We start from the raw sequence: 12,073 nt of genomic DNA, 5'->3' as shown, positions 1-12,073 counted from the left end.
TCCTCCATGGTCCGGGGAGCCAACTTAGTCCGAAAATGCCAGTTCTGCTACCAGTGGTAATCAAGCCAACGAGAACCAGTTCTACAATGCTGATTTTGGCATGGTTACATTGTAGGTCCAATTTATTTTTGGACTGCACAAGCATTATAGTGTAAATTAAAATCTACTGATAAATAAATTAACAATTGTAAATGTTATAAAGATAACAGTGGGAAGGTAGCCTAGATTAAAATAAAAGGAATTGCCTATTGTTGGAAATGTGTATCAATTTATCTCATGCTATTTGAAACTTCTGGTAATATTGTAGTCGCTAGGACTCTGGCACCGTGAGATGTTTGTGGTCGGCAGTGACACACAATGCGGGAGTGGCAGACTTGGAAGGATACTCCGGTAACTTTCTTTTGGCAAGGTTTTCCCTTCTCATTCTCTGTGTCTGTGGCCCCTTTTTAGGTCTCGCCTGGCGTTGGAGCGTGCATGCGCTCCTCGCCTGCGAGAGCTATAGTTAACGATATATTTCAGAAGGGGCTTTAAGCCCCGCCCCTGTTTCCGATAGGTGCGCGTCGTACTTTATGCTAATCACAGCCTTGCGATTTGCTTTTCTTCATTTCGGTTTTCGCCCTGTGGACATTTAAGCCGGCCCATCCGGACAAGCGCACGCCATCTTTGTTTCTGCGCGTCATCACTAGTTAACAATATATTTCAGAAGGGGGCTTTAAGCCCCACCCCTGTTTCTGATAGGTGCATGTCGTACTTTATGCTAATCGCAGCCTCGCGATTAGCTTTTCGTCATTTTGGTTACCGCCCTGTGGACATTTAGGCCGGCCCATCCGGACAAGCGCACGCCATCTTGGTTGCTGCGCGTCATCACTAACCTCAGAGAAGAGCCGCGCTGGGATTGACTCCAGCCAGGGGGTTGCCCGGCAACAAGGGGTTCGTCACGAAGACGAGCCGTGTTGAGTGGAGGAGTTGAGACGTCACCAAGCAACCCGACCGTGTCCCCCGATCAGCTGCTACCCGCCCGGAGAATCCGAACACACCGCACTACCAAGGTAAACATCCGTACCGGAGTCGTGGGAGCAGGAGTGTGGTTGTCTCAGGTGGGGTACGGGCTGCGGGCTAACAGTCATAGCGTAACAGCTAGGGGCCTGGGGCAGTCTACACACCGTTCCTCAGTGTTAGAGGGGCTCATAATTTACTTAAACAGCGGGACTGTGAGTATTGGCATCTTTAGTTGAGGGCCCGCCCTGTGATTATCAGCATACTTAGTAGCGGACCAGTGAGGGGCATTGCACAAGTGAAACACGTGGCACGGATTTCTAACCCGGCGACCAGCGCATCGATCTACTGGACTTGAGGAACTGTTGGGCGTTTTATTTTCCAATCGGCGGGCCTATTGACTCTGCACTACTTTGCCGCCACTGGTTTCACATTGTTTTGGCCCCAGCCTGGTGTCGGGGAGGCAGAAGGCAGCCGTATTGTTTGGGGTCTCAGGTGCCACACAGGTCTGCCAGCCAAAGCGTCTGACACTGCAAAAGGAACACCCCGCCTACCCTCTCTGTTTTATATATATATGTTTATTTGTGTACAGATGATCTATTTTATGTTGGCATAGGGGAAAAAACTGCAAGGAAATACTTTAACCGCTTTTCCCTGGATTGTTTGTTTTTAAAAGGACGTAGTTCGCACATCATTTTCCTGTAATTAATGAAAAAGGAAGAGGTTTAACGCAAGCAACAACAACACAGCAAAACGCGATTATATATTTCTTTTTTTCTCCCCTTGTCCTCTTCAGTGGGGATAAATTACCAACTTATGCCCGGTCCGGAGTGTAGAGAGACTGAACACGCTGCAGCAGCTAAACTGGCTCAACAATTTGCAAGAGGGAAATAATATTTATTTTTCTTCCTTAAAAGTCTAAGGGGCATATTTTTTAATGCAACTTTATTGTTCTTTAAGAGAAGCATTTCAGGAGAGGGGTCGGTCCCTTCCCTGTGGTGCTTGTTTTTTATTTCCCAACTAGCAACTAAAAGTCCTAATTCACGTGGTTGCCAAGTGTCCTAATATCGTGTGTTATCCTCAAGGTGCACATCTTTTTAAATCCTGTAGCGCTTTAGTTGCTGAAAGCTTTCAATGCCTTAAATACAGTGATAAAACGAAACTACAAGTCCCAGAATGCAAAGTGCGGTGAACTCGAGCCAGGGCCGGTCAGAGTTTCACTTGGTGACACAGACGTAGTTCGCAGCTAAGGATGCAGGCGCGCTTCCCTTAGAGAGGTGTGGGCTCGCTCCGGGCAGAGTCAGCCGTGAAGGCATGTTCCCTCTGTTTTATGCCTTCTTTCCATGCCAGTCACTGCTGTAATGGCAGTTTTCCTTTTGTGTGTGCGTTTTTTAAAAATCTTGGCTGGTTTTGGTGCAGCCCCTGATTGTGTGGTAAAAGCAGCTCAGCAGGCACTTGCTGCCACTGTCTGCTTGCTACTCCCCCAGCCCCAAAGTCGGCAGGCAGCCTAAAGCACAAGGCCCCCCCCCCTCACCACAATCACCCACTGCTGTCCGCTGCCACAACCCCGCGGTCCTGAGCCCCTCCCACTTCAGGGACACCGCCCTTTTTTTTTTTTTTTTTTTACTTTAATAAGCGTGGCGCCCGCTTCACAAACACCATAAAAGGCATTGCCATTTACAATGCCAATAGATCCAAAACTCGCAGTTGCGAGACCTATTGCATTGTAAATGCTTGTTATAGTCTGGCTTGACAGCACAGCTGCCGCCAGATAACTGTGAGAGAATCATCAGGAGAGAGCCTTTGGCTCCACCCACATGTTGGGAGTCAGGACTACATGTTTTGATTAGGCAGAATGTGTGTGCTTCTTAAAAAAAGAGAAAAAAAAGTGCGTGCCCGCCACACATCTGTGATCCTTTTATTTACCCAGCTTCCTGAGCTTGAATCTTCAGGGGCACACACATGGCGGTGTAAAGATTTTAAAGTGTCTTAGATGACTAGATAATGTATGCTGTTTTTCTCTGGCAGCAGCACAGATAGGAGGAGGGCCCTCATTGACCTACATGGATTTTTAGGTCTAGCTTGACCGTGCAACTGTCACCTGACCTTTTAACCTACAGCAATAGTACGCCACAGCTCTTTGTTTCCACACAAAAACATATCCATACTCATGCCATTTACTTTTAATGTATCAGAATACCATACAAAAACATTCCTTTAAAGCCAGCTCTGTTTCCTTCTGCACTCACAAAAAAGATGTTAAAAAGAGTACTTTAATCAGAAATTTAAAAACAAAAAAAAGCTCTAGTATTCATTCCTGGTAATAAATTAGTCTCTTTTTGTTTGCTTCCTAGAATACGTTTCTGCTGCAAAAATGGACAAGAAATGAAGATGCTGCATCACCGCTTGTATCCAGTAGCGTCAGGATAATGTTAATAAACAGTGAAATTCTTCACGGCTGCGGTTTGGACTTTGTCCCTTTCCTTTGTGGCCTGAGAGTAAACAGACTCACCTCCAGGGATCAGCACGACAATGGCTTTGAATAACCCACCCCCATTTGTTGATGAGGGGGACATGAGGGAAGGCTTTCTCTGCCCCTTGTGCAAGAAGGACCTGCAGTCATTCCACCAGCTTCAGTCCCACTATGAAGAGGAGCATTCGGGCGAAGACCGGGATGTCAAAGGGCAGCTGAAGAGTGAGTAGGCATGAATCTGCTGGCTGTGGAATGTGGTGCACTAGTAAGCAAAGGCATGGGATCTTGCTCTTAGTCTCTCTCTGGATAGTTATGGGTTGTGTATAAAGGGCAGCTGAAGAGTGAGTAGACCTGACTCTGCTGGCTGTGGAATGTGGTGCACTAGTAAGCAAAGGCATGGGATCTGGCTCTTAGTCTCTCTCTGGATCGTTATGGGTTGTGTTTAAAGGGCAGCTGAAGAGTGAGTAGGCCTGAATCTGCTGGCTGTGAAATGTGGTGCACTAGTAAGCAAAGGCATGGGATATGGCTCTTAGTCTCTCTCTGGATAGTTATGGGTTGTGTTTAAAGGGCAGCTGAAGAGTGAGTAGGCCTGACTCTGCTGGCTGTGGAATGTGGTGCACTAGTAAGCAAAGGCATGGGATCTCTTAGTCTCTCTCTGGATAGTTATGGGTTGGGTTTAAAGGGAGCAGAGAGAGTTTCACTCTCACCACCTCTTTAAATAATGCATGTGGCGCATTAGTACATTTAGTTACATTCCATTGCCAAACCTTTATAGGGCCCTCAGTCTGATTCGTGTTGTGTGCCAGCTGTCTGTCGTGGACATCATTTCATTGATACTATAGAGACTGGACTTTAGGCCGCCCCCTTTCTCAGGTTGATGGCTTTCTTGTTCATTTCAGTTCCCTGCCCTGTACAGCAGTGCTTCCCAAACGTTTTAGAACCACGACTCCATTTGTTAGAACGACAAACTTTTGTGATCGACCTAGCTTTAATGGACATAAGGCGGGCCATTTTTTTAATGTAACTAAAGCATCTTGTGGCAGCGCACTGTCATCTGCAGACAGCACATTTTCCATTGGAATGCCCACTACATTTGCAGGCATACAGATTTAGTGACAAAACTGTATTGCGCACAAATGATAATGTGTGGAAATCGGGTTTCTGTAAATGTTTATCCTTTGCGGCTCACTAAGTAAAAGTGTCTGATTTGTTTTGATCCTTTTAAAGTCTCTGTTTTCTTCACACTTCAGAATGATGAATATGCTTCATTTTTGCATTCCTGGCTGCTGAATGTGTACAGTTCATATACATGTATTTACATTTTTTGACGTCCAACAGCTTTCCTTTCACACTCCCGGGACCCCAGCAAGATTTCCACATTATTCACTTTACTTTTCTCTCTCTGACTGCAAATTGAGAGGCGTTTGTAAACACCAACCCTCATGTTAAAAAAGAAAATAACTTGTAATTTGTCAGGAGACATAGCCTGACATTTGACCTCTGTCTTTGAAGCACAGCACAAGTAGCAATATAAATACAGAATTTAAAGGCATCTTTATTGTACTTGTACTTTCACGACCCTCCAAAAATCGGCTCACGACCCAGAGTTTGAGAAACACTGTTTTAAGGGATGATTTTCCTCCCGATTCTCCCGTCACTGGAGCACTCCTTCACCGTGCCATTCGATTGTCCGAGTTGTAACCTTCCACTGTAGACATCCTAGAACTTAATGGGAGTGAGTGCATGTTCTGATTCTTGCCCCCCAACCCCCTGTCTGTCTCCTCCCGTCCTTCCTCTGACTGTTCAACAACAAAAAGCATATTGTGGCTTGGTGTCGCGTGCCCTCTCTCTGCTCTTCTTCTCTCTTTCTCCTCTCCTGCTCTGTCCTGCTGCGTTCTTGCCATCCTTGTGGATGTGCCAGTGCTTGATGCGTTTAAAATGCACTGGAAGTGACAAAACCATTGGTGGTGATCAGCTATATGTTCAATTACTCCACTTGATATTTGGCTCGCAGGTCGTCGTCAGGAATAAATATGCTGCAGTTAAATTCTGCATGTTTGCTTTAGAGGGTGACCATCACTTAAAGTAATATCATAATGTAGTACACTCTCTGCACTCTACTTGCAGTCACCTGCTGCTCATCTGACTAATCTGAATGCATACACTTCTCACCATCACTCCCCATATACACCCACATAGCACATTGTCCTCACTTCCCTCTGGCTCAGATATCCCAATTCTGAGTTGCAGGAGTTCCTCGCTAGAATCCAGCGTGATTCTCTACTCTTACACTTCCTTGAAGTGGTCCTTTCACTGGGGCTCTAGTATTACTTGATGGTATAGTTTCTTCCTGCTGCTCCTAAAGAAGGAGCTATTAATCATTATCATTATTATCAGTATTATTATTCTTGACCGTATTCATTTATCTGCCCCTTCCTGTACAATATCCTTTGCTATTGCTCCTCAAATCCAACACCTTTTTAGGTCGAGCGTAGCGGCAGCGCGCATGCACTGCTTGCTCTGCGAGGCATGCTGTATTAGGGTATGCACTGGCAGCCCCGCCCACTCTCCGCCCATATTTATCATTGGTTTTGTGTCATTGTCCTTCTTGAATGATGGCTTCTGATTCGTAAATGGGCTTGGTAGTCCCGCCTTGGTACCGTCTTGTCTCCATTTGTTACGGCCCATAATGACTGGACATTTTACCTGGCTCGTTACACGACCTGCTTTATCTAGGGGGTGAGCACTATTCCTGTTATTGGCACTGATGGGGACAATGGGGGCTGCATTTTGGGGAATTTGCATAATGAGCGCGGCGCCCGTTTTAGGGACAGCGCGGTCATTTTCAATTTTAATTTATCTTTCATGGTGAGCGCAGTGCCCGCTTCAGGAACATTTCGCTCTGTTTGTTTATTTTATTTTTTTACTTTAGAACTGAGGGTGGCATCCACTTTAAGGACACCGCGCTCAGTGTTAAAGTAAAAAAGAAAAAAAAAACGAGCGCAGTGTCCTTGAAGCGGCGCCGCGCTCAGTTTTAAAGTTAAACAAGCATTTGCAATACAATGGGTCTCGCATTTACGCAAGTTTAAGTTATTGGCATTGTCATTTACAATGCCAATAGCTTAAACTTGCGTAAATGCAAGACCTATTGCATTGCAAATGCTTGTTTCAAAATAGCAATTTAGCATGTCAGTAATTTCTCTAGTTTCTCTTTTCACTTCAGGAGAATACGGACTGTGTGCATCAGTGAAAATAAATGGATGTTTAAAGTTCAAACAAAAGTACCTCTTCCCTGCCCACTGCTGTGAAGCCTCATATGCTCAAGGCTGAATCCTACTTCAGTGGAGGTGAGCTGCCTTAGACACTCCTTCTATGACTGACAGGCACATTCCCTGCTTGCTCTCTCAGCACTGCTGCTTCATATATTCGCTCAAGGTGGGCGCACAGGGGTGCCTCCAGGCATGTGTCTTTTCATAGCTGATGCACTGTTGAGTCACTCAAGGCAGGAATGAGATGCTCTCACCATGGAACGTGCTGCTGGTATGTCATAGACCTGCTCGCGCCACTGTCACAATACTGTTTCTGATGCACCAGTTATCAGCAGCACTGACTGCCAATGACCTCAGCGACCAGTACACAACTGACATCAGCGACACGTGCGCTTCTTTATGCACCACCTTCGGTAACAATATTACCAATGTGGCAATGAGGCAATGTGTAAAACATTTACACAAAACACACACAGTAACACATGGAAAACACTACAAATGAACACCACGCCAGTGTAGAAAAATAGCCAATCTGAATAAAACAAGACCAAAAACAACAAAAATCCAATAAACACAAGTAAAGATAATATTTTTGCAAGAATAAACCAAAAATACACTTCCTTGTAGTTGATAGCTCCAACAGGGACTATCACGGCATCATGATCAACACAAATCCAACAGATCAGTGGTGCAGCATTAAGAAGACCCACAAAACAGTCCCTTTGGAAATGATGAGGCCTCGGGGACCTTGCGATGAAATCCGAAGATGAATCGTTGGCGGGCATTGGTTCCAAAAGTCAGTAAGACCTTGAAGTAGCATGTGTTGCAGATCGATATCCGTTATGTCGAAGTCAGGAGCGCTGGCGTCGGCAGGCGTCAGAGCTGCGATGTGGTCGCCGCCGATGCGTCGTGCTCCTCACAAGCAGTGATCACGGCTTCAGTGCAGGCAGCAGCAAGGTCTTGATGCAGAAGGGCTGTCATCAGTTAACCCAGGGCTGCGGTGTAAGATGGGGCGATGCGTCGTGCTCTTCATGAGCGGTGCCCTCTGCCATGGTGCAGGCAGTGGCGCCGTTGGACGAAGTCTGAGTCGATGGTGCAGGCGTCGGCAAACCAGGGGCTACGATGTGAGACGGGGCAATGTGTTGTGCTCTTCATGAGCAGTGCCCTCAGCCGTGGTGCAGGCATTGGTGTCAATGATGGCAGAAAGCGGTGGCATCGGTGAGTCAGGGCTGGAATGCCATCGTAGTCGATGCATTGTGCTTTTCACGAGCAGTGAAAATGGCTTCGGTGCAGGCAGCGACATCTGTCTGGGTTGCTTTCCTGGGGTGACAGCACAACCACTCAGTTCCAAGGGCCCAGGACTGGTTTTGGCACCACTTGGCAACGCAGGACTCTCAGCAGAAGAGTCCCAGTGCTGGCAACAAGATGTGGATGAAGTCTTTGATCTCCCTGATACTTCCAATAGGAGACAAGCACGCACAAGCCCTTGGAGAACCTTGGCACGCAGTTTTTTCGCTGTCCAAGAAAGAAGCAGCAGGCCAGCACAACACAGCAACAAGCAGAATGGCAGTTCCCCTCCTACAGCTACTGCAGCTCTTTTTCTCTTAGTGGAATCTCCTCTTAGTCTAGAAGTGTTCTGAAGTCACAGCTCCAGCACTTACACCAGATCCTGCCTTTCCCTGACCTGGCTCCAAACACACTTCAGAGGGGTGGAGACAGTTTTGTGTGAGGACAGGCACAGCCCTATCCAGGTCTCAATGACATCTGCTCCCACCACTCTAGCTCAAGAAGACGCATTAACTTGATGATGGGCCATCAGAATATACAGGGCACACCTCCGCTCCCTTTGTGTGACTGTCTAGAGTGAATGTACAAACGGCCCAACTGTCAGTCTAAACCAGACGTGGATTCCACAGACAGGTAGAGACACAGAATGGTAAAGCAAGAAAATCCCCACTTTCTAAAAGTGCCATTTTCAAACATACAATTTAAAAAACAACTTCCCTAAAAGATGTATTTTTAAATTAAGAGTTTTAGGGACTCCAAATCTCTATCTTTTCCCCATTCGGAGTTACACTTGTAAGAGGTTACAGGGTAGCTCCAATTATGGCCTGTGGGAGAGATAGTCCTTGCAGTAGTGAAAAACAAAATTGGCAGTAAAACACACCAGCCCATGTCCCATCTTCAAAATACACCTCCCATGGGGCTACCTTGGGACTAAATTAGGGGTGCCTTGCATGTAGTAAAAGGGAAGGTTTGAGCCTGGCAAGTGAGTGCACTTGTCAGGTCTATCACTGCCACTGCAGTGGCAGGTCTGGAACATGTTTGCAGGGCTACTCGTGTATGGCACAATCAGTGCTGCAGGCCCACTAGTAGCATTTAAAATGCAGGCCCTGGGCACACCCAGTGCGCTGTACTGGGAACTTACCAGTAAATCAATTATGCCAATCATGAATTACCAATCGCAATAATAATTTACACTGGGAGCACTTGCAATTTAGCACTGATCCCCAGTGGTAAAGTCCCCAGAGTTCTAAAATGAACAAAAATTAAATGCAGCCCACCGTCAAAAACAGGTCAGGTGCAAAAAAGACACGGGAAAAACACATTAATGATGCCAGGTCTTACAGAGGGCATAATCTGACGCATTCGTGGGAACTGTCTCTTTTCTGTAGTGTGGCCTGGAACGCAATTGGGAGATCTGTAGCAAGAGTAAAGAAATGGGCAGCATGAATCATTAATGCACCTCCAGTCTTTAACCATCCTCATCTGGGAAAGCATACTGCTGAGGAAGGATACTCTGCTTAGAAACAGTTGCAGGACAACTTTGTTTCAAGATAACTCATTCATGGTTAAGTGCATAGTTTTGTTTCTCCCTTGGCCTTCTCTACAACACAAGGGTAACTGTTAACGCCTGTATGGTGGAAAGCATGTCACCCTAAAGCCCAATAGCACTCTTGTACCCCTCACGGACTACTGGAAGCACTCTCACATCCCTCACATAGTAGCAATTTTGCTCTTCCGAAAGCACACCCACCAGAACTGTGGTCACAAACCATCAAAAGCACAGTCACATATCTCACAGGGTAGCAATCTTGAACCTCCAACAGAACTCAAACCCCTTGCAGAATTGCAGTCACCTCCTACTGGAAGCACTACCACTCCTCCCAAACCGTAGCAACAGAACCAGTATGGCTTACTGATAACTATCCATTTGCATTGAGCGGTGAGTTTGTGCATGTGGTATGAAACGAGTGACGAGTGCATGGATGATGAGTGATTCAGCCCATGGCAGATGGATGTCTGACTGCATTGATGGAAACAACCAGTCAGACCAATGCTTGTTTTACTATTTCGCTTTACGCTGTCCTTCAGCACTTCGCGCTCATGGGGAACGTAAAACCATATAGCAAATGGTTAGAGGGAGGTGAGAAAGGAAGTAGAGGCAAAGGGTGCTAGTGGCAGCCTTTTCCGCCACTCATTCATGTACTATCGCTGTTCTTTGTGTGAGTGGCGCTTGAGTTGTTATAGGGGCTTTTTTGCGCCATACAGCTGTGCAACAGTTTAATTTAGAAGAACAAGGAGGTCTGACTCCACAACCATTGCATGCTGAGAAGAGTAAGTCCCATTAAAATTGCCACTCCAATGATGATTCCCATTTAATATCTAGCAGACAAATACATGTTGGTAGTTTATTTCACCGCACCAGGAGCTTTTTAATCCGTCCTCTTCTTCCGTTATTCTCTTCAAGTGTCAGTGACGTTTTGCTTCTGCCCACTACAGTGTAGGGCAGTTGGGATCATTTCACTACAGCACTTGGCTCTCTTTGCTGCAAGTAACAGCATTTTGCCTCTGCACATTTTGCATCCCCCTAAAAATTGCCAGTCTCTGCTTTTAATGTATTTTTGCAATTTTGTAATTTTTTTTGTTGATTGCTTTTTGTAAGATATACACACCGCCTTTAGACTGCAGCACTTTTACATTATATTACTCCATGCCAAAAAACATCAGGCTTACCAAGCAAGGCCAGTCCCCTTGGCATTGCAAAGGCTTGTTCTCAGTAGTTGTGCCATTGCAACAAAGATCTGCTTGGATAGGTATAATAGTTAGAAAATATTTGGACTTGTCTTATGTTACCTTCAAAATGGTAGTGCTTACTCAAAAGAGAAAGTTTTTTTTTAAACAATTTTTAAACCTGTTGTGCCTAGTACACGTTTTGGAATAAGTTGGTTTCGTTGAGCAGCAACCACAATATTGTCCAAGGCATCCACAAAGTAGTGCACTTAGGATAGGCATGTAGTGGAATTTGAGAATGAATACATACAGTTAACTCAATGCGTAATGCTCCAACTTGATATGTGGAAACAAGTGTGCAACAAACCAATATCTAAGATCAAACAAACCCTTATCCACCCCCAGTCCGTTGGGCCTTGCTGCATTTGAGGTACAAAAACCATTGATGAAATGGAGAGTATAAGTACGATGGTACCAGGCTAGGACCAGGAGACTATGGTGTAGATTGGAGGTATTGTGGCATCTGTTTCAGTGCTTTAGCACACCACCTATTGAGGTGGGAGGGGACATCTATGATCTGCCTGAGGAGCCTAAGTTGAGATCAAAAGAGAATGGTATCAACACAGATATTGGCACGCAAGGATGTCAGTTGTGAATCTCATTGTTCTATTTCATATGCTGATGTATCTGTTAGTAAGGCACATATGAATGTTGTAAGTGATAATTACAGTCTCTTCTGCATTAAGACTGATTCAGCTTGTTGGAGGTAGTTGTTCCCAAACACCCAGGCTGGTTGTTGGGACAGCTACTTTGAGGTTGAATGCATTCTTGAAAGCATTTGAGTAAACACTTTAGGTGTCTCCATACAATAGTGTTCTGGAAAGGGGACCCTATTTCTTTCTGTGCAGCTTAAACAAAAAAATCACTTGCCATGAATACTATGATAATTTACTCCTTGCCGGTCATCGACCGAACCCGGGAACAAACATCGACTAAAACCCTAATTATAAGAGGGAAACTATGCAGGTTGAATTTCTGCGACCTATCTAAACAAGCACTACGGCAAGATTGCCAAGAAATTTGAAGCAAGTGCAAACTTGAAATCAAAATTGCTCCATTTTAAGAGTGTTCCTCATACTATATATGGATTTAAATGATAAAATCTGGCTATAATAGTTGCATTCTACAAATTTGAAAAGAAAAGGCCGAAATAAATGAAAGATAAACTGTAGGGCCATCCTGATTCAATACAGGAGTTTTCACCTCAGCCAATTGAAAATTATTGGTTTAACATATGGATGGTGGCTTGCCTCACCAAGAA

General features: G+C 45.3%; 1 protein-coding gene across 1 annotated transcript in view; it reads left to right on the top strand.

The window, feature by feature from the left end:
* The window catches only part of RBSN (rabenosyn, RAB effector), a 189,437-nt gene that overhangs the window by 30,688 nt on the left and 146,676 nt on the right, over positions 1-12,073 (top strand). Inside the window, exon 4 of the mRNA XM_085624454.1 lies at positions 3,351-3,691. Within this exon, the coding sequence (XP_085480580.1) occupies positions 3,529-3,691 (163 nt within the window). The 5' untranslated portion in view covers positions 3,351-3,528. The remainder of the gene's footprint in view (positions 1-3,350; positions 3,692-12,073) is intronic.

Source organism: Triturus cristatus, chromosome 9, assembly GCF_964204655.1.
Source record: "Triturus cristatus chromosome 9, aTriCri1.1, whole genome shotgun sequence".
Taxonomy (NCBI): Eukaryota; Metazoa; Chordata; class Amphibia; order Caudata; family Salamandridae; genus Triturus; species Triturus cristatus.
This window is presented reverse-complemented; position numbering and strand designations above follow the sequence as displayed.